Consider the following 18975-nt stretch of genomic DNA (forward strand, 5'->3'; position numbering starts at 1 on the left):
AAAACAAAAGAAGATAGAGCAATGCAGTTGATGGCATTAAATAAGTTTCTCGAAAAAAGACGACCGTAATGTGCCATGCATTTTCCTCTATCTCGTTGGGTTGAAAAAGTTGTAGTTCAGGTATCACCAATTTTGCCCACCCTGTACAATAAATTTCATGATTTCTTCGATATCTGCTTGAACTTAAAGTGTTTTCTCTACTGGCAGTTGAGCTATGTACATTTAACTATGAAACACCCTGTATACGAAAAGATATCTACCTATATGATGGATCTACCGCATAGGTAGTTAAATATTTCTATTGACGATTCTTGTTGTTGTGAAACAGAAAAACTCCAAAAACTATATTCAAATTGAACAAAGCTGGACACTTTTTATGAGAATCAACAAAAATTCCATCTTCCTGCCAGGTTAACATTTATGTATAGTTAGATTCGTCATCTGAATAGCTTTCGGAAGATATCATTTTATATAGAGTGCCCGATTAAAAAAAAAACAGCAAAATATGAATTTTTAAATGTGACAATTTGGCTGCAGAGCTTTTAAATAAGCAATGTTTGTATAAAGGACTCAAAGTAGGATATTCCTTAAATCTGTTGGTATGAAATGCAATTCGATGGCTATACCTGACGATTACCTATTTACAGAATTTCAAATGAAGAATCATTTTCTTTTTCATTATAAGTAGGTAAATCTAAAATAGACCATCTGAAAACTATAAATATATTTGAATTGGATGTACTCAAATGTCCAATGAAATATATGGTGTCCTATTCAAAGAGAGGAAAATAACACTAACTTATCAAGAACAGCTTGTATTTGATATTTATTTCCTCCTCTCCTTTAATTTCGTAGATATATAGAATTCTGGAGAACACACTGTACATTTCACCACAGGAAAAATATACTAGTCACACACCGTTTACGCGAAAAACCCATTCTACAAATGAATTTTACTGCTTGGAGTACTGAAGTATAAAATAAAAACCATTCTTTGAGTATAAATCATGAAAATCAAGTCAAGTAAATGAACAATTCCAAAGAAAGTCTTTCAGATTCGAACATATTTGGCAGTTTTAGGCATGGACTGCTATGGTAATTAGTCTTGGGTACAACAGTACTAGCAACAATTCATTTTTCCATGGACAAAAATATGAATGAGACACATAGTTGGCATCTCAATGAATTAACTTATAAACATATAAAAGATATACATAGAACTATACTACCTGATGAATAATCGGTATAAAAATGAATAAATTAAAAAAATATTATTTTGAAAACTATAAAAAATATTTTTTTCTCAACTGAATAATAGTATTTTGATTCTTCTCGGGAGAGTTAAACTAGATTCTACAAACGGTAATATACTAATTCCATTCATATCTGCAATGCAATATACCTATTTGTTCTTCTCTAAAATTCCAAACTCGTTCATAACATGTATCGGAAATACTAAAAGCTAAAATTGCCTTAGAGCTCAAAACGAAAGATAAGGGTGGAACTAATATTCTGGCTTTATGCCAGAGAAAGTTGATCTGAAATAGGTTTGTAATTATTTGTATCTCTCACAGTTCGTAATCAAGTGAAACATTGAAACTTAATCACCCCTTACGAAATGGATATATTTATGTTTCTTCTTGGATTATTCCATTTGTGATAAACTTAATAAATACGAATTATCGTTTGGAAATTCGATATCAGGAAGTATCCCTTCCTCAAATACAGAGCTTCGAAGTACCTACGTTTGAACTTCAAATGAGGAGTTCCAGTGAGGTAAACATTTTGCTGTCGTTCACTCTTTCAATTTTCCATACCGGATTGGAGGTTTGCCATCTTTTTACTCCTTTTCATCCATTATCAGTTTTTCTTTCAAATACTATAGGACATCCGGTCCCGAAAATTTTTTCCTTTGCATGAAAACTCTAAAAAAGGACACTACTCCACATTCCCAACCTCTACTCTTTTATACTCATCCTGCCTTAGTAATTTCTGTTATCATGGAATTTAATAATTTAGATTATCAGTTCAGAACCATTTTATAATCCATCTAGTTGAAGGAACATCGTTCAGTTTCGCACATAAAAATTTTATATTCAATATAGATTCATATTTAAAGTAAATTATTCTAAGCTTGAGTATATAACAAGCATAAAGCAAGTGACATTAACTATTCAGCAGAACGATGTACCTCCGAAGTTTATTGCTAAGCACTTGTACCAAACTGACTGCCTCATTGAAGAAAAATCCCACAAATTTGGTATACTACGTAGTTGCATCTTAGAATAAAGTTTATATTGTTACAGAGTGTAATTACTTTATGATTATATATTTGCAAATAAAAGCTTCAGTTATTACAGTTGCTTTTTAATAACCTTTTATCTCTTGATTGAAGGGGAACAAAAGTTAGGATTAACTCTAAACATTTTTCAGACTCCACATAACTTAAATCAAAACAGCAATTCAGAAATTGACAGGCAAATAGATGCCCTTATAGAACATAAGTGTAAACAAATAAGCAAAAGTAATAACAGTAGCAAAGGTAACGCTATTCATTTAGAGAAATGGATGAAAGGTCATTTAGACGCAGGATCCACTGTCACCGACCTAGAGCCAATGGGGGAAGAGTGGACTCCGGAGAGGCTGAGGAAGAGATCGGAGGAATTACATTTGATCGATTGTCAAGGAAACGTTATATGTCGAAACAAGGAAAGCAAAAAAGTTGATGTTATAGCGGAGGAGAACCACGTTTCTGATACAGAAAGGAGTCCATCCAAGAGTACTTCTGAAAGTCAGGTAATATCTTTTAGTTAAAATGAGGTCAGTTGATGGTAATGAGGTACGTTATGTTCATTCAGAACTAGTACCTACTAGTAGAAGTTTCACGAGCTGTTTGCCATAGCCAAGTGGTAGATGCAGGTCTTATGGGCCTTTTCGAAAATTTGCTGCCTTTGTACACTTAGGCCATTAGTTTTTAGTGTATTTTATGGATTTCGGCATAAATTTTCCATATCCATATACTATTCATTAAATGAATTGAATCCGAAGAAAGATATTGGTCATTCTGTCCTCCCATATGTAGGGAGCCTTGAGACAGTTTGCATGATTTTTTGTTCAACGTTTTGTACGGAATAAGAAGGTTATGTTTAGAAAATTCTATATTTTTTTTGTTGGACGTATAATAATTGTAGAATTATATAATGTCGTGAAAGTCCTGTTTCTTAATACCATTTAGTTTTTAAAATTCCAAAAAACTTATCACCCCTTTCCGGTCTCCCCTACTATCAACCCTGTCAATATATTACGCCTTCTGTGTGATACCCTGTAGACTCCCTGTAGAAACCCTGTACCTCTATATTTCGTCGAAAAAACGGAGAAATAATGATTGTTACAGAATTGGCCAAGTTTATAACGCAAACTGTCTAGCCTAAAAAAAAAAACTACCGAACGGAAAAAATGAGCAACTCATATGTATTCACAAATTCTACATCTTTGTATATTATGTAGGTACATCTTTCGATATTTCAAATAGCGAGAAAACTCCCCCACACTGAACACTTTTTTGAAATAGAAATCTTTCTGAAAATGAATAAAAAAAAACGATGAAATAGTGTTTCGTTCAATTCACCAATAGAGGGAAGTCGAGGGCGAACTATGATTTATCAAAGCAATCTATTTCTTACGTTTTTATCCTTCGGAAGTCTTCTGCACCGGATACTTTAAGTCAGGAACCTGTCAAACTCGATGACCATATCATCTTTTTCCCACCAATCCAAAACCAAGAGGTTCTTTAAGTTGCTCTTCACAAAGAATCAAATACAGCCTTCAGTATTTTCTCTTGTGCCAAAGCTCTCTTCCCTTCAGTTTCTTCATGAAAAAGCGGTGAATTCCTACTATTGATGGGTTTTCATATAAGTAAAAAGCTTCGAACAGGTTGAAAAGAAATCAGTAGAAGATTCAATATGCAGTTAATAAGTTTTCCTTTTTTCAAATCAAACTGATATTTCTAGGTCACCGTAAGATCAAGTCCTATTCTTCCCGAATCATTACCCGTTTGCCGCCAATGCCACAAAAGTTGCCTTACAGTAAATGGTAGAAGTAGTAACGACAACTCGAACTTAAGCCTAAAGACTGTAAATAAAACCGAAGACGATGAGTGGGGGTCCCTATTTCTGATGGGACTCAGTGCGATAAATCCCGCAGCTAGCCTATTACAAGTAGATCCATTCGTTCCTAATGGAAAAACTAACGAGTTCATCGATAACAAGAATAAACATCCGCAAAATAACTGTTGTAATACACTTCTTCAAAACGTAAGTACTTCTGTGTTTATTCATTCGTTATTTTTTTATTTTATGAACGAATTAAATTATTTTACTACACCTACTGTAGGTGTAATTTGTGGTCGTTTTTACCTGTTTTCAAAATTCAATAATTAATCTTGAGACAATTTCTGAGCATTTTCTCTTATTTTATCTTTCGGTTTTCCCGGAAACAGCAAAACTGTTCTTGCATACATACCTACTTAAGAGAATATTCGGCATATTTCCTGAAAACTCAATAAATTCTCGATTCTAATATTAATATAAAGGTAATTTTTGATTTACTTTAATCCATTCTGTCCAAAATTACTCTCAGGAAATGAAATGAATATTAAAAAAACATTTCCATGTCTATGGTTCAATGAATAGTTGATATAAAATATTGAAGTCTCACCCATTTTATTCAAGAAGATAAAGCAATAGGAGATTGCAAGTACTCAGGTGTTGCAAGTATTGAGGTATCGCCACACGCCACGTCACATGAGGCGTGCAATAATTTCAAATAATATACTTCCCATCTGTTACCTCCACCAACTTGTGAAAGTATCACTTCCATTGGCGTAGTCATTAGATAAACAACGTTTTCGGAACAAAGTTGAAGTTATTTTGAATTATCTTCTTTAAAATCCATAGTCTGCTACGCAACTGCTAACGAATCTCGTTCTGTCAATGAGCTTGGCCTTGCCACCTTCCACGTAATCAATCTTCCAATCGGCTCTGAACCGAATTGCACCTCTTTTGATATATCTTCTTGAGGTCAAGTTTTTATTGAACTATAGACAACTTGGATATATTTTCCGCACTTCGATTCTGAATTTCCTCAGGTTAATTTTCACTGCAATTGCTTGAAATGAATATGAAAGAATCATTATATTCATATATTTGTATTAGGACTTCTACATCATTTAATTATGAAAACCAGTAAAACCTGCCAATTTTTTCAAATGATTTTTCTATAATAACGTCCAAGTCCGATAGTTTTTCTATAGCCTTCGAAAATAATAATAATAAGTCAAAAGAATCGGTGACCTACTTATTGTATGTGACAAACTGTACAATTTCAATATCTCGGGAATGGGTCTGTGTTAACATTTGACTGTTGTTAAGAGGAGTTTATACCACGGGACTTTCTCGCTATCTGTATAAGGCGTAAAGGGGAAAAGACTACCAGAATGTGGGGTGTTGCCAGAACACTTGAACGATAAGATAAGTAACGAATATTACAATAGTTTCCACTTTCGTCGAAAAGATGGCAGCACTTAACGAACCTCTTTTTTCAATTTCACCAGGATACGAATTGTAGCCAATGGCGAGACTTTTAGAGAAATTTTTTCATGTGAAAATTCATATAAGAGATAATTTCACTTCGGAAAGTTTATAAAATGAATGAATATTTGTTCTTTAATGAAAATTTTTTTTTCCGTTCGACGAAAAAAATTTCTAACTTTCCGAGATGACGAACTGATTGAATTGAATTATAATGAAAAACCCATATAAATTAGTGGTTTCTGAGGTAAGATTTTTTTTTTTAACTGACCACTAAAACCTTTCAGACCCCTCTTAATATGGTAATACATAAGAAAATTGAAGGCAATTGGAAAATCTTAATTTGTATCGCTATGAGGCATACTGAATAAAAAAAAACCTGGCTTATCTCGTACTAAAAAATCGTAGTTTCACTGCTCCATTTTTTTTACATATCAATGAGTTGTTTTCGTGAAGGAGAAGAGAATTACGTTCACCCACTTATTTATCCAATACTACCAGATAGAGGTTGTCTAGTACATCCTGACACAAAAAATCAATCAATAAGTACCAGTTCGAAAGTTATAGAGCTTCAAAATTTAGGCAGTTTTTCTGTCCAAAACTAAGCGATTTCACAGTAGAGTATTCTTCTAGCTACAACCCTTTAGAGTTGAATACTCAAAGCTACAACTAACGTTTGGACTGTCTATCACCTTGTATAATTGATTGGATAATGACCTGAATTTCAAGATTTTCGGTAGAAGACGTTATATAGAGCTATTGAAATAATATCTTCAGTTAGATGAAGTGACAATTGAGACACATTGGTCTAACAATTCTCTAATGAAATTAATGTGTAAAAAAATTGAACAAAGTGATTATAAATAGAGATCTCCTGCTGAGAAAACTCTAAAAACATGGATTCATTAGGTGCTTGTTCTGATGGTTCAAATCGTATCTAGACTCGATGTCGAATGTATGTGATGACAAAAATTAAATTTTATAAAAATGTTAATAATCTTCCAACTTCGTATTCACCCGTGAATATCCCTTGAACGTTAATAATCTTCCTTTGCAATCTGTAAAAATTCAGATATGTGGCTGCAATGAGTCGTTATTACTGACTGCATGCAATACTAGACTTACGAATTCATTCGCTCATATTTTTCCTCAAAGGAAATACATTTGAAATTGAATTTTTTCATATTTCAGGATGGAAAACAGGAGGTTAAGAGTTATGAGAGCACTCCTGATGATTCTCCCCTTTCAGAAGAACACCCCTACCATTCTTTGAGTAGTTCAAACTTAACTATACGTCGATTTGGTACAGTACCTAGTCTTGAGGTATTAGGAACTGAGGACGAACATTCTGAAAAAGGAGACAGTTCGGAAACTGACGATGAAGAGTCTTTAAGAGGTTTAGAAAATGAAGGTTACAACAGTCCTTCTGAATTGACTTGGACGGCAAAAGCTGGAATGTTCATGGCCGAAAAAATGGCGTTTTTGGAAAAACTTGGAGAAGATTATAGGGCTTCTGGAGGCTTTTTTCAAAGGTAGAGGAATCAAATTGCGAAAACTTCGTGTTATTATTGACATAATTTTTTTTTTCAATTTTAAGGTATCTCAAGTCATCAGAAAACCATATTAATGGGGAAGAGGTCCAGGAAGAGGAAACTTCTGGAGGTACTTCCGGTGAGGAAATTTGGGGCACTCCAACCAGTGGTGGAGAATTTGATGACATGATGAATTCACCCACTTATGAAGGAAAACAATCGGTGATTATTTCATTTTAAGCATGGTTATCCAATATCAATAGGGAACTATGAGCACGTTGAAATTTATGTGTTTTTTAGCCGAACGATGGGTCCCTCTCCTCTGAATATAATGATGATACTGAGTTGATGATGGATGAACTTTTAATGACGCCACCAATAACTGGTGCAATTATAAGGGGATTACTGCCTAGGCGAACATTAGAGCCACTCATAGAGGAAGATATATCCGATACTAATTCTTCGTCATCATCAGTCACACCAACAGAACCGTCTTCCTCATCTGGCCAGGTAAATACTCCTAGTTATCTAGTTCAATTATTCAGAAAAGTTAGGATATTTGCACAATAATTATTTAATGATTTTTGACGTACTGTTGAATTAATCAGAGCGATTACTGAGCGAGATGTTTCAACGTGCGAGCGTATCGAGAGCGTTGATATTTGAGATTATGAATTATGAAATCGCTATGGATTCGAGAGGAAAACCATTGAACTGATATAATATTATAACGTCCATTCAAAAAAAAAAACAAATTTCGTCGACAAGCGGCTATGGAATTATGAAGGTGGCTGAACGTATGTATTTCCTTGAATTAGTTCAAAATGTAAACAATGATGACATTAACCTATATATCGTAATTTTGTGTGGAAACAAAGATTATAATACTAAATCTAACACTATCGTATTCCTCATCTTCAATAATATGGATAAATTGTCTTGGGAGAAGTTTAAATGAGAGACGTTAAGTCATTCCTTTAAGCGACGTTTCGCAACTTTCGGTCAATTGAATTTGCACCATCTCCCCCATATTCCGCCTAAACCAATTGGACTCCCTATCCAAAACTGTAGTCGCTTCAAACTTAAAATCGTGTCCAGTACTAAAGTGATGTAAAGCCAAAGCTGTTTTGTTTGCTTTGGCCTGATTGTGATTTTTACAATCATTTTTGTGCTGTCCTATTCTCAACTATAAATACTGTGACCTATGTATGATTTTCCACACGAACAAATTCTGTAAATCACATCAAATGTGATTACCTTACAGAGATATACAAGACCTCTATTCAAGCCCGTCAGTATAATTTCCTCATGCTTTTTCATGATTTCTTCATGGTATGGTCTCTTTATGACACAATATACAAATTGATTAAAAAATGAAAGAAAGACTCTCAGGAGGTTTCATAAAATTTTGACTTTCCAAACAACAATTTGATAGTCACCCGATTCCCAAATCAAAATCCATAAAACTTTTGCATTTCTGAATATATTGAAGGCAATTGAGAATCTTCGAATGGACGTATAAAAGTCATAATTTCCCCTAAATGGGCCCTTCATGCCAGGGATGCTTCCTGCATATAACAATTTACTTGGATCAACAGTTCTCAATTGAATTGAAGTAAAATGTTCATTGCACATGGTGTAGTCAGTAGTGTTTGCAGGCCTTTACGCCCTGAAAATTTTATCCACTTCGTAGTACTGAAAATAAAAATCAATGAATGACTGAATGACCGAGTCACATGTTACGAGTTTTAATACTTACATTCCCATTTTCCTTAATAAAATTCGTTTTATTTGATCCATAGTTCTTCACCATACAATAATTTTCGAACGATATTTTGAGGTTTTCACCAAGAAATTGGACAAAAATTTCAATAATCAGCAACCAGAACGAGCTTGATAAACAAAAGGCGGTACGAGAATGGAAACATTCAAAACCTTTTTGATCAAAATGGCCATCTGAAATCTGAGAAATTTCATATGTTTCTGTAAATGTCCCTCGAATTGATTTTTTAACCAGTCTTAGGGCCTTAAAACACATTTGAAACACAGATGGCGCTCACATCACTTTAGTCGCTTCGTTTCCTATCTTTCTACTCTATAATCTTTGGTCTGGAAAGGCTCTTTTTAGGAAAAGTTACCTGTGAATAACACCCAACGTGCGAAAAGCATTTATTTCATTGAGTCAGATGACAAGAATTCAATCAGTCTGAGAAAAATTCTTGGTAAAAATTTCAACCGAAGTCCTCTATCTTTATACGAGACATGAATCCTAAAGGGATCGTGGTATTATGTTTTTTTTTGTCAAAAAGTTCTACCTATTTCAGTAATATGAATAAGAAGTATTAATTATCTATAAATATTGAATTTATTTGGTCGTTACAGAAAATCCATAACTAAACTAAAGAACTGAATTACATGAAAATAAATATTGGACAATTTATTAAAATTCAACTTAGCTACAAAAAGGCATGATGCTTTGTTCTTCATAACATATCCTACTGTTGATGTTTCATTAAAAAAAATAGGTCCCACTTTATGCCTTATGGCTGATGCGTATCATTTTTTTTTGGTGCTACAAGGTTAGGTAATCAACATTTTCAATTTTTACATAACTTGGAAAAAATTGATGTCTTTCATTCAAAATCGTATGCCACCGGATACTCCAGCCACTTGAGATAAAACCCGAACAGAGGTTTCTGGAGCTTCTGTCATATTTTAACTATTGCTGAATCATTCTGGGGTTTTCTTCTTTAGTCGACTCCTTCCTTTTTTGCTCAAGCATACCTGTTTTGTCAACACATCGCAAAACAGTACTTTGGAAAGATTGATAATAATCTACAGCAACACTGTCTTACTTTTATGAAGTCACTGGAACATTTAAGAATAATTCCACTCTCCTTCTATTTTCTCCCCAATTTCAAAGTAGGATTCATTAGAAAAAGCGTTTTACACCTCCGAAAAAACCATCTTTATAATTTTCTGATAATTTTCATTCAACAACAACCTTAAATGCTAACTTGACAGTTCACCCGGAAAATAGTACATCACAAGCTAACGTCCAGTTTCATAATCAAATTTGAAGTCGCTTTAAGGCCTGCCGCAGACATGCAATTTTTAGTTTTGCAACTGTTTAGTTGCAGAAGTGAGTACAATGCATTTATATGGGGCCGCGCAGACATGCAACTGAAAAGTTTTGCGATCGAATAGTTTCAGCCTGAGCCTCGACACAAACTAAGCGATTGCGTATGTGTGCGCCCTCGAACCGCTTGCAATCAAACTGTTGCGCAACTATCGCGAAATTGAAAAGTTGCATGTCTGTGGCAGGCCTAAGCTTCCTTAACTGTCATTTTTACGGCCGGTTTCATAATCAAACCTAAAGTCCCTTTAATTTTAAAGCTTTCTTTAACCCTACTAACGGCCGGTATCATAATCAAACCTAAAGTCGCTTTAATTTTAAAGCTACCTTTAACCCTACTAAAAATGACAGTAAAGGTAGCTTTAAGCTTAAAGTGACGTTAAATTCGATTATGAAACTGGACCTTAAAATGACAGTAAAGGACGCTTTAAGCTTAAAGCGACGTTTGATTCGATTATGAAACTGGACGTTAGTAGGGTTAAAGGAAGCTTTAAAATTAAAGGGACTTTAGGTTTGATTATGAAACCGGCCGTTAGAATTACGTTTAGACACGAAATATCGACGTTCAAAATTCCATAGCCTACTTGACAACGAATTTTTTTTAACGATCGTTATAATAATTGTTTTGATGAGGAGATAGGTCTTCGAGGAATACTTGTAACTAAATCTGGCAAGCTACCAGTAGCATGGACGTTTAATTACGAACTTTCTCATCTAAATTTCAAAATTCAATATAAAATTTTGTGAAAAGAATTGAATTCTGATGCATACCACCCGCCGATATGAATATCAAAAAATGTTACGATCTGAATTGAACTAGATATAATTTGCCATCGTCAGGACAACTAAATGGAGAACGAAGATGAGCAGATGCTGACCTTGCTTTTGGTCCCATTTGACCTCGTCAGAGCAACACAGCGCTTTATCCGATGGAAAAATGTTTGGAGTTGATAAACCCTTATTAAATACTGGCAGACGCTTCTGTGTAGGTATTTATCGAGTAGTACTCGATCGCCACCCAACGACTAAAACGAGATCCGATTCAATCCTCTCCAGATCCAAACCCAGACGAAGACAATGGCAGATGTCCCATATTTCCTCTAATCTCCAATTCAGTACGCTGGTCTGTTTAATGCAGACAACATTCGTGTAAGAATAGAGAAGGTGGGAACACGTTCAGTTCAGAATTGATGCCAGCGGCCCACCCGCCTGTGCACTTCGCAGCACGAATTTCATATTGTAGAATTTTTAATATTAATTTTTAATGAGTAACTGATAAACAAAAAAATTAATGATTGAATAAATCAATTTCTGATTTCTTTTTGGGCACTGAGATATAACAAAATTTGTAAATTGCACTTGTACGAAAATCAGTTCTGCAATAAAAATTTTGTAGACGAAAATAATTTATATATTTGAGGTTTGATATTGTGGGCAGGACAGCGGAGCTGGAAATGTTGCTGACACATGTTTCGGTGCTGCAGAAAGCCGAGAGATAAGTACAGAGAAACCCTCAGTACCTTCAGACGTACATCAAGTTCAGGTCCTACCGTGTATCCCGCGATCACCAAGTTACCGCAAAATTGTAGAGGCGGCCGAGGAGGAGATAGTGGAAGACAGTATGAGTTTCTTCAACAGGTTCAGGCCAACAGCCCGGTTCGGAGGTATTGAGAAAGTACCGAAATCAAGGAGTGTCAGAATGTAAGTATATATAGATCGTAAACACTCATAAGCAGTTCTTACAACAAATTGCCATCATTTACAATTATTCTTTCTAATTAAGGATAAATTAGGAAAATATTGTTAAAATTGGATACTATTTTATTCTATTGTTTAATTTGTAACAACGCCAACATTTTCGAAACAGTTCGGCCAGAAGATGATTGCTGGCCTCATCAATAGTGTCCATTTAGTATTATTTTGTTATGATCGTACATTAATATTGTTTGTCGTAGCTATAGGTAATGTATTTTCACATTATGTCATATTGTACGCCTTACATATCTATGTATTTACTTTCAGCCTCGAAAAGGTTGTTGCTTGTTTCGGAAGGTTGGCGTTGATACAAATTACAATAAAGCAGTATCCAATATCCCCAATATTTTCATTTAAATAGCAATAATTAATTAATCATTAATCGCTGTCATCAATAATTTAGTTGATTAAATAACTATTTGCATTCGATAGCAAATTTAATAAGTTTCGCTATCAAATGCAAAAATAAAATACGAGGTGAGCCATTTGAAATAAACCCAAAATTCCAAATTATAGTTTGAATTTGTCGTCAATGCGTTGTCTCATTTCGAACAGCCAGAGTTCTGAATAATTATAATAGATGCAGAGTCTGTTTCCACTATTCTGTGTAGTACCGGTACATTCGACTTGTGACAGTCCTATAACTTGGGACAAATACACCTCTTGCAGATTTCTTTGTTTCTTACCATTTATATGAGTCAAGAGACGAACTTATAAGATTGTGTAGCGCTTCTTCGATTAGTTTAACAATTAATTCATGTTGAGTTTGTCGTGACCAGTTGTTTGAATTGATGGGAAAAATTAATGAATTCAGGAGAGTAAAAGCGCGTTTTTTATGGCCCTTATACTTCTAGTGTGTAATTTTTGTCTGAATACGTGGGATATTGGGATATTAGATATGTCACGGGACAAGGTTGTTTACAAATCAAAACACAACACGGCTGTCATTCATTTATTTTGTTGTTTCAGAGTGTGACTTGGGACATTGCCGAATAAATAAAAGAGGCGCATTGGCAGCAGGAAACATGCCAGTTTTTCTCAGGATATTATCAATTACGTTATTTTCACGAAGATGTCACCAAAGAAATCAAAGTTCCATTTTTCGTTTAGTTTCTTACATTTGAGTTTCAATATATTTACCTTGTCTGAAATGGGGGGTTTATCATCGTTTATCACCGTCCCAAGTAAGCTATTTCATTTGGTAGTTGAGAAATCAATGGATTTTAACTTGTGTCCCAAGCCTCCCAAATCGGTGGGTGACTTGGGATAAGTATATTTTCTTTATTTTTTAATTTATATCCGAATTCTGAAGCATTGCATATATCCTAATCAATAGTCTGAGTCATTGAGCATATTTAAACATCTTTTTCAGATAAAAATGGGGAACTATTTTTAAAATACGACTATTTGAATTTAACAATCGTCCCAAGCCACCCAAATCTACGGTATTCACAACCAAAATCTCATTCCATTCGAAGTTATCAAGTTTTTTCCGAGACCCTCATGTTTTATGAAAAAGCGAAATATCTCAGAAACGGCAATTTTTAAGCACTTTGGAGATGTCAAATAAATTTAGTCTTATTTTCACCATCCTTTATAAACCTGCAGTAGGATACAGGGTGCTCCATAAGAAAAAAACATATATTTGGAGGCACCCTGTATATTCAAAATGAATCTCAAAATATATTGTATATTCATTCTGTTTCAGATTCCAGTTTTTCAATGTTCGTAAATTGGAGAGGAGAATTCACGAAGCTAATCCTGACGAAAAAGAACTAATAAGGTATTTCAACGAGAGCACGTTAGATAATATAGCGGGATCCCTGTATCAGAACGCAACAAATTCGCCAAAAAAACCAAAGGTGAGATTAAAGTAACTAAAAATTAGATTATTTGGAATGAAACATGAATACTATTTTCAGGATAAACAGATGGATAGAATAGATAGAAGATTTTGGAAACAGCTGAGCAAACGTCGTGGAAACAAACCAAATTCTACAGAATGAACTAGGCTCGAAAAGTCTAATTATTCTACATCAACAATGATACTGACTAAGCTACATATAATTCAACGTGAAATGGTGCTTTTCATTCAACGACATAATTTTGCAGTTCCACAACCATCCGTTACCTCAATATCGCAATTCTAAGAAGTTTCATTTAGTTCGGCACAGTGATAATAATTTTTTGCAAACCGTTTTATATGAAATTTTCACTTCAAATGAATATAATTTTTGTACTTGCCCATCGAGTTGTTACATTATATGTCATATAAAATTTTTTTCGCTTAAAATGAACTGTTGAATCCTACGTTCGAAATGAAACTTCTATAATTTAGTGAAAGTAGATCAGCTCTCAGCTCTCATCCCGACTGACTGAAGTTAGAGCAAATTAGTAGAAAATCTCCCCTGCACTGGACGGACAGTTAGAATCGACCACTGAGGTGTTCTTATTCTCGACTTCATTTCTTCAATCATCATTCGATAATTTTTACTTTTATAGATGCTTGTGCATCATACGAACCATAATCCGTCACATTATGTGTGATATAATTAAAATTTTGTATGAAATGTTGAATAAATGGTGAAATATTGAAGTCGTATTTACATCGAACTTAGATATAGAAATGTTACGTTTACTGTTCCACAATAAAAAAATAATAATTTGAATAGAGCCGAAACGAGGGCGTGGCGAGAGAGGCGGTCGCTACGGGCGCTAGCGATCTAGGGGCGCAAAATAATAATAATAAAAAAACAGTTTTCTCTCCAATTGAATATTTTTCATTTAATATTTAACACAAAACATAATATTATAAAAATATGCCACAATACATTATAAATATGTGTGTGAATTAAATCAATGTGAACGTAAACAAACACTATACATATGGGATTGTAAACAACGTCCGTAGTATATAGTCCACACCATCACTGGTCCTCCCAACGCTTCTTTACGGAAGCGAAAGCTGGACGCCCTACAGGCGACATATTAAACAGCTTGAACAAACGCAACAACGTCATCTAAGAAAAATAATGCACATCAGATGGTTCCACAAAGTTTCGAATGCAGAAGTCTTGCAAAGCGCGAGTTGTACAACAATTGAGACTCAAGTAACTAGGGCCCGACTCAGATGGAGCGGCCACATTCTGAGGATGCAAGACACAAGACTCCCCAAAATAGCCCTGTATGGAGAATTCACAGAGGGAGCCCGAAAACCAAGAGGCCAGTATAAGCGGTTCAAGGATATACTCCATCAATCCCCAAAATCAGTTAATGCCAATCATAACTGGGAACAACTAGCGTTGGACAGGTCACAGTGGAGGTATTTGGTACACAGTTATAATGGAGACTCGAGAAGGATTCAGCGGCAGCCAGATCTGGTTGGTGACTATCCATGCCCTAAGTGTGGAAGGATCTGCAGGTCACGGTTGGGTCTCTTCAGTCACAGTCGCAACTAGCCCTAAGAAATTACAAGTCTGTTCGCATTTTTTTTCCTCTTTTTGTAGATTTATTTCCGATAACGGGATACAGCAATGAATGAATGACTGAAAACAGAATGCGTCGCCACAGCCTTCTAAAGAACGTCTCTATAGAAGGTTGTGGCATCGCATAACAACCAACACGATAACAAGAACCACGTGGCCATGTCAAGATCTAATCACAAAAAAAAACTATCGGAGATCGATTGAGGCGCAAAACCTCAGCCGATTTGGTGTATTTCCTTCAGAACATAGACAACAATAGCTCCTTTTATCGCAGACAACGCTCGTGCATTTTGGTTTCTAAGGGTTTTACTTCTTCTTATTACAGTAGAATCCGCTTATAATGACATTGAGGGGAAATGAAAAACACATCATAATAACCGGAAGTCACAAAAAGCAAAATTGATGATATTTTTTATGGATTCAATTTGAGAGAAAAACGACAAATTATATGTTTCCTTTATTGAAAAAATTTAAAATTATCAGCTGAATATGAAGAACTTTTTCGTTTTTACAAAAAAATCTGATATATCTCGTATCGTATCAAACCTCGTCGCATGAAAAGGGGTGGGGTGGCTTGAGAAAACGATCGAGATGTCACTATAACCGGATAAATTTTCTACAAATAATGTTGTTGTATCTGAAATCATGTCATTGTAAGCGACATGTCATTATAAGCGAAGTCATTAAATCCGAACCCTGTTGTAAGGAGTTTTGAATGAAACCAAACTTGACACTGCAATTGCGTCATAATAAGCGATTGGTCAATATAGCCGGCGTCATAATAATCGGATTCTACTGTATAATATATACTAAATTATTGAGTGAAGTTATAATATAAGCCTGGAAATCATTCGAACTGGGGAGTTGGTAAATTATCACAGATAGAGATTACAGAAGAGGAAAAGAGAAGAAAAATAAAAAAGCCTGGTGGAGAAGCTGATGATGAAACATTTAATTTTGACTAGAAGAATAAGCTGAAAAAGGACCTCATTCAAGTATTGAGCTCTATTTCAGTGCAACTAGAAAAAAGATTCAGATCCGTAAGAATTTGTGGCCACTCAAAATATTCTTGACTTTATCAGTAAAACTACAGCTGCCACAGCTACATATTAACGTTCTTTCAACAAATTGAAATTCGTGAAAACCTATTTAAGGTCTTCAACTGGACAGGAAAGGCTGACTTATTTAGCATAGCAGTCCCATCAATTGAAAAGAATCACGACATCATTGATATTCTTGCATAAACCAAAGCAAGAAAAGTCAAATTATAGTTCATTTTGAATACATGTTATTGTTATTTCGTATCCCTTTTATTTTGATTTTATTTGTATTAATTTCTATAAAACAGGAAAGATTTTTCCGAGCAAAAAAGCTAGGTATTCGATTATGAAAGATAAATACAAATCAACATAAGAAAGAGAATTTCTAAGGGGCGCATTATGAGAAGTCAGAGAATCCTAGTTCCGGCTCTGAGAATTTGTCTGCGTTTTTGCATTGCTGTTCATTCAACTATCAATGAATCTGAAATTCTAGTACTCAACATTCTCAATCTCAATTCCACTTTGATAAGTGTGGAATTTCAATTTTGGATGGCATAATGTTGTTACGCAATGTATTTTCAAGAGAAAATTGGTTCCAGATTGAACAAACTGGAATTAGTTTCTCCAGAAAGCGAACAAATTTAATTTGAAGTTATAAATTTATGCTATCGAAAATTCTCCCGCTACGAACATTTCCTCATGTTGATTTCGAAGAGAAGAATTGATTTTTTATTTTGTTTTCGACACCTGTATATCAGAAAAGGGCCTGAATTCCTGAATTCATTATAAGCACGAAAGAAAAAATCCACATTATCAAGGTAAAGATGGACAGCCTGAGAAGCCCTGTATATGGGCGATTTAGGTGAGTCTTAAAATCGAACGGGACGCCGAGACATGTATAGCACTATAATTTTTTTATTATTATTTGAACTGGGGTCGTTGTGGCACTATTAGCCTTTCGGGAACTGCGACCATGTAGATCTTTTGATCTCTACCCTACTCATTCATGGGAACCCAAGGAGGTCGTCAATGGTGTTGATAAAACTGACAACATCCCCAGGGGCCTTAGCCGTTACCTCGTGAGTATCCAGGACCGGTTTTCCATATGAGTGGTTCTTAGGTCCGCCCGCTCTGGACACTTGCATACTACTACTACTACTTGCATACTTGCATCTAGCAGGCTACATTTCCTCACATGTAAGTGTAGGGAGGCAGATCAAGTAGAGCCTCCAGCACTGCTAGTGGAGCTGTGTGCATAGCTCCCGTAACACCAACACAGGCCAGCCTTTGCAGTTTCTGCAGCCGGCTGTGTGTGGTGACCTCTTCGGTTTTTGTACACCATGCTAGAGACGCATAGGTGACAATAGGGCGTATCACCGCTGTATATAGCCACACTACCATTTTCGTTTTCATGCCCCAAGTCTTTCCAAAGAGTCTTTTGCAAGCCCACATGGCCGCCGTGGCCATCCTTTACTATGTGCTAGGTCGAATTCCATCCACACATCAAACAAATAGCCTTCTCGGGTAGTGTTCCAATTACGTTTCCAATCAAGTATTTTTACAAGGATTCTTGGACAGGCCAATCCCCAAGAATTTTTCCAAATGCAGTGTAGGTTAGAGCATGCGCTCTCCCAGAATCACTCCAATAACAAAGAATTTCACACTTATATCACGAACAAATAGATACGACAATCATATAGACCTATATGAACTAATATTTTCTTCAACGGTTGCAATTCAATAATGATTTTTGAGTTCCAAACCAGGACGCGGGGTACAATAATCACCCGCAGTGACAACCATTCTGAAATTCGTATGTTGTTCCTTCGATTGAACTGGGGTAGAGAAAACAGAAGGCGAGCCCATAATTGGGGGCAGTTGACTTGTCCATTTATGATCTTATATATTGAGAAGGGTCTACACCGTTTCAGTGGTCAGTTCAAAAAGCGAAAAGGTTTATCTTATTAGGTCAGAAACATATGAGGTTTTCATAATGCAATTCACTCAGCTCGTCAGTTCGGAAGGCTAAAAATTTTTGTATTCGTCAAATGGAAAGAAAAAATTTTTCATTCAAAAAAAAAAGGAAAAAAACATTCATGTTATTCACTTTCCGAGATGTAACGATTTGTTCAATTGATTTCCAAAATTTCTCGAGAAGTCTCCCCATTCGCTACAATTCGAAACCTGCTGATATTGACAAAAGACATTAGTAGGAGGGCCCACCAAAGTAACGTAGCACTGACATGGCACATACATGACAAAGGCGATGCATAATTTTCAGATTTGGACTGAGAACGACATATTTCACGCAACTGATACTTCACTCAGATGAGCGATATTTGAAAATTATGCATCCCCTTTGTCATGTATGTGCCATGTCGGTGCTACGCTACTTTGGTGGGCGCTCCCCCAAATCCCAGAATCGGGAGACATCGTGAA

General features: G+C 35.3%; 1 protein-coding gene across 1 annotated transcript in view; it reads left to right on the plus strand.

The window, feature by feature from the left end:
- Positions 1–14363, plus strand: part of LOC123315465 — a 117205-nt gene extending 102842 nt beyond the window's left edge. Inside the window, exons 14-21 of the mRNA XM_044901157.1 lie at positions 2434–2796; positions 4011–4313; positions 6780–7120; positions 7186–7342; positions 7421–7630; positions 11695–11957; positions 13720–13873; positions 13934–14363. Of these exons, the coding sequence (XP_044757092.1) occupies positions 2434–2796; positions 4011–4313; positions 6780–7120; positions 7186–7342; positions 7421–7630; positions 11695–11957; positions 13720–13873; positions 13934–14017 (1875 nt within the window). The 3' untranslated portion in view covers positions 14018–14363. The remainder of the gene's footprint in view (positions 1–2433; positions 2797–4010; positions 4314–6779; positions 7121–7185; positions 7343–7420; positions 7631–11694; positions 11958–13719; positions 13874–13933) is intronic.
- The last annotated feature ends 4612 nt before the right edge of the window (positions 14364–18975 follow it).

This window comes from Coccinella septempunctata, chromosome 6 (assembly GCF_907165205.1).
Source record: "Coccinella septempunctata chromosome 6, icCocSept1.1, whole genome shotgun sequence".
Classification (NCBI taxonomy): domain Eukaryota; kingdom Metazoa; phylum Arthropoda; class Insecta; order Coleoptera; family Coccinellidae; genus Coccinella; species Coccinella septempunctata.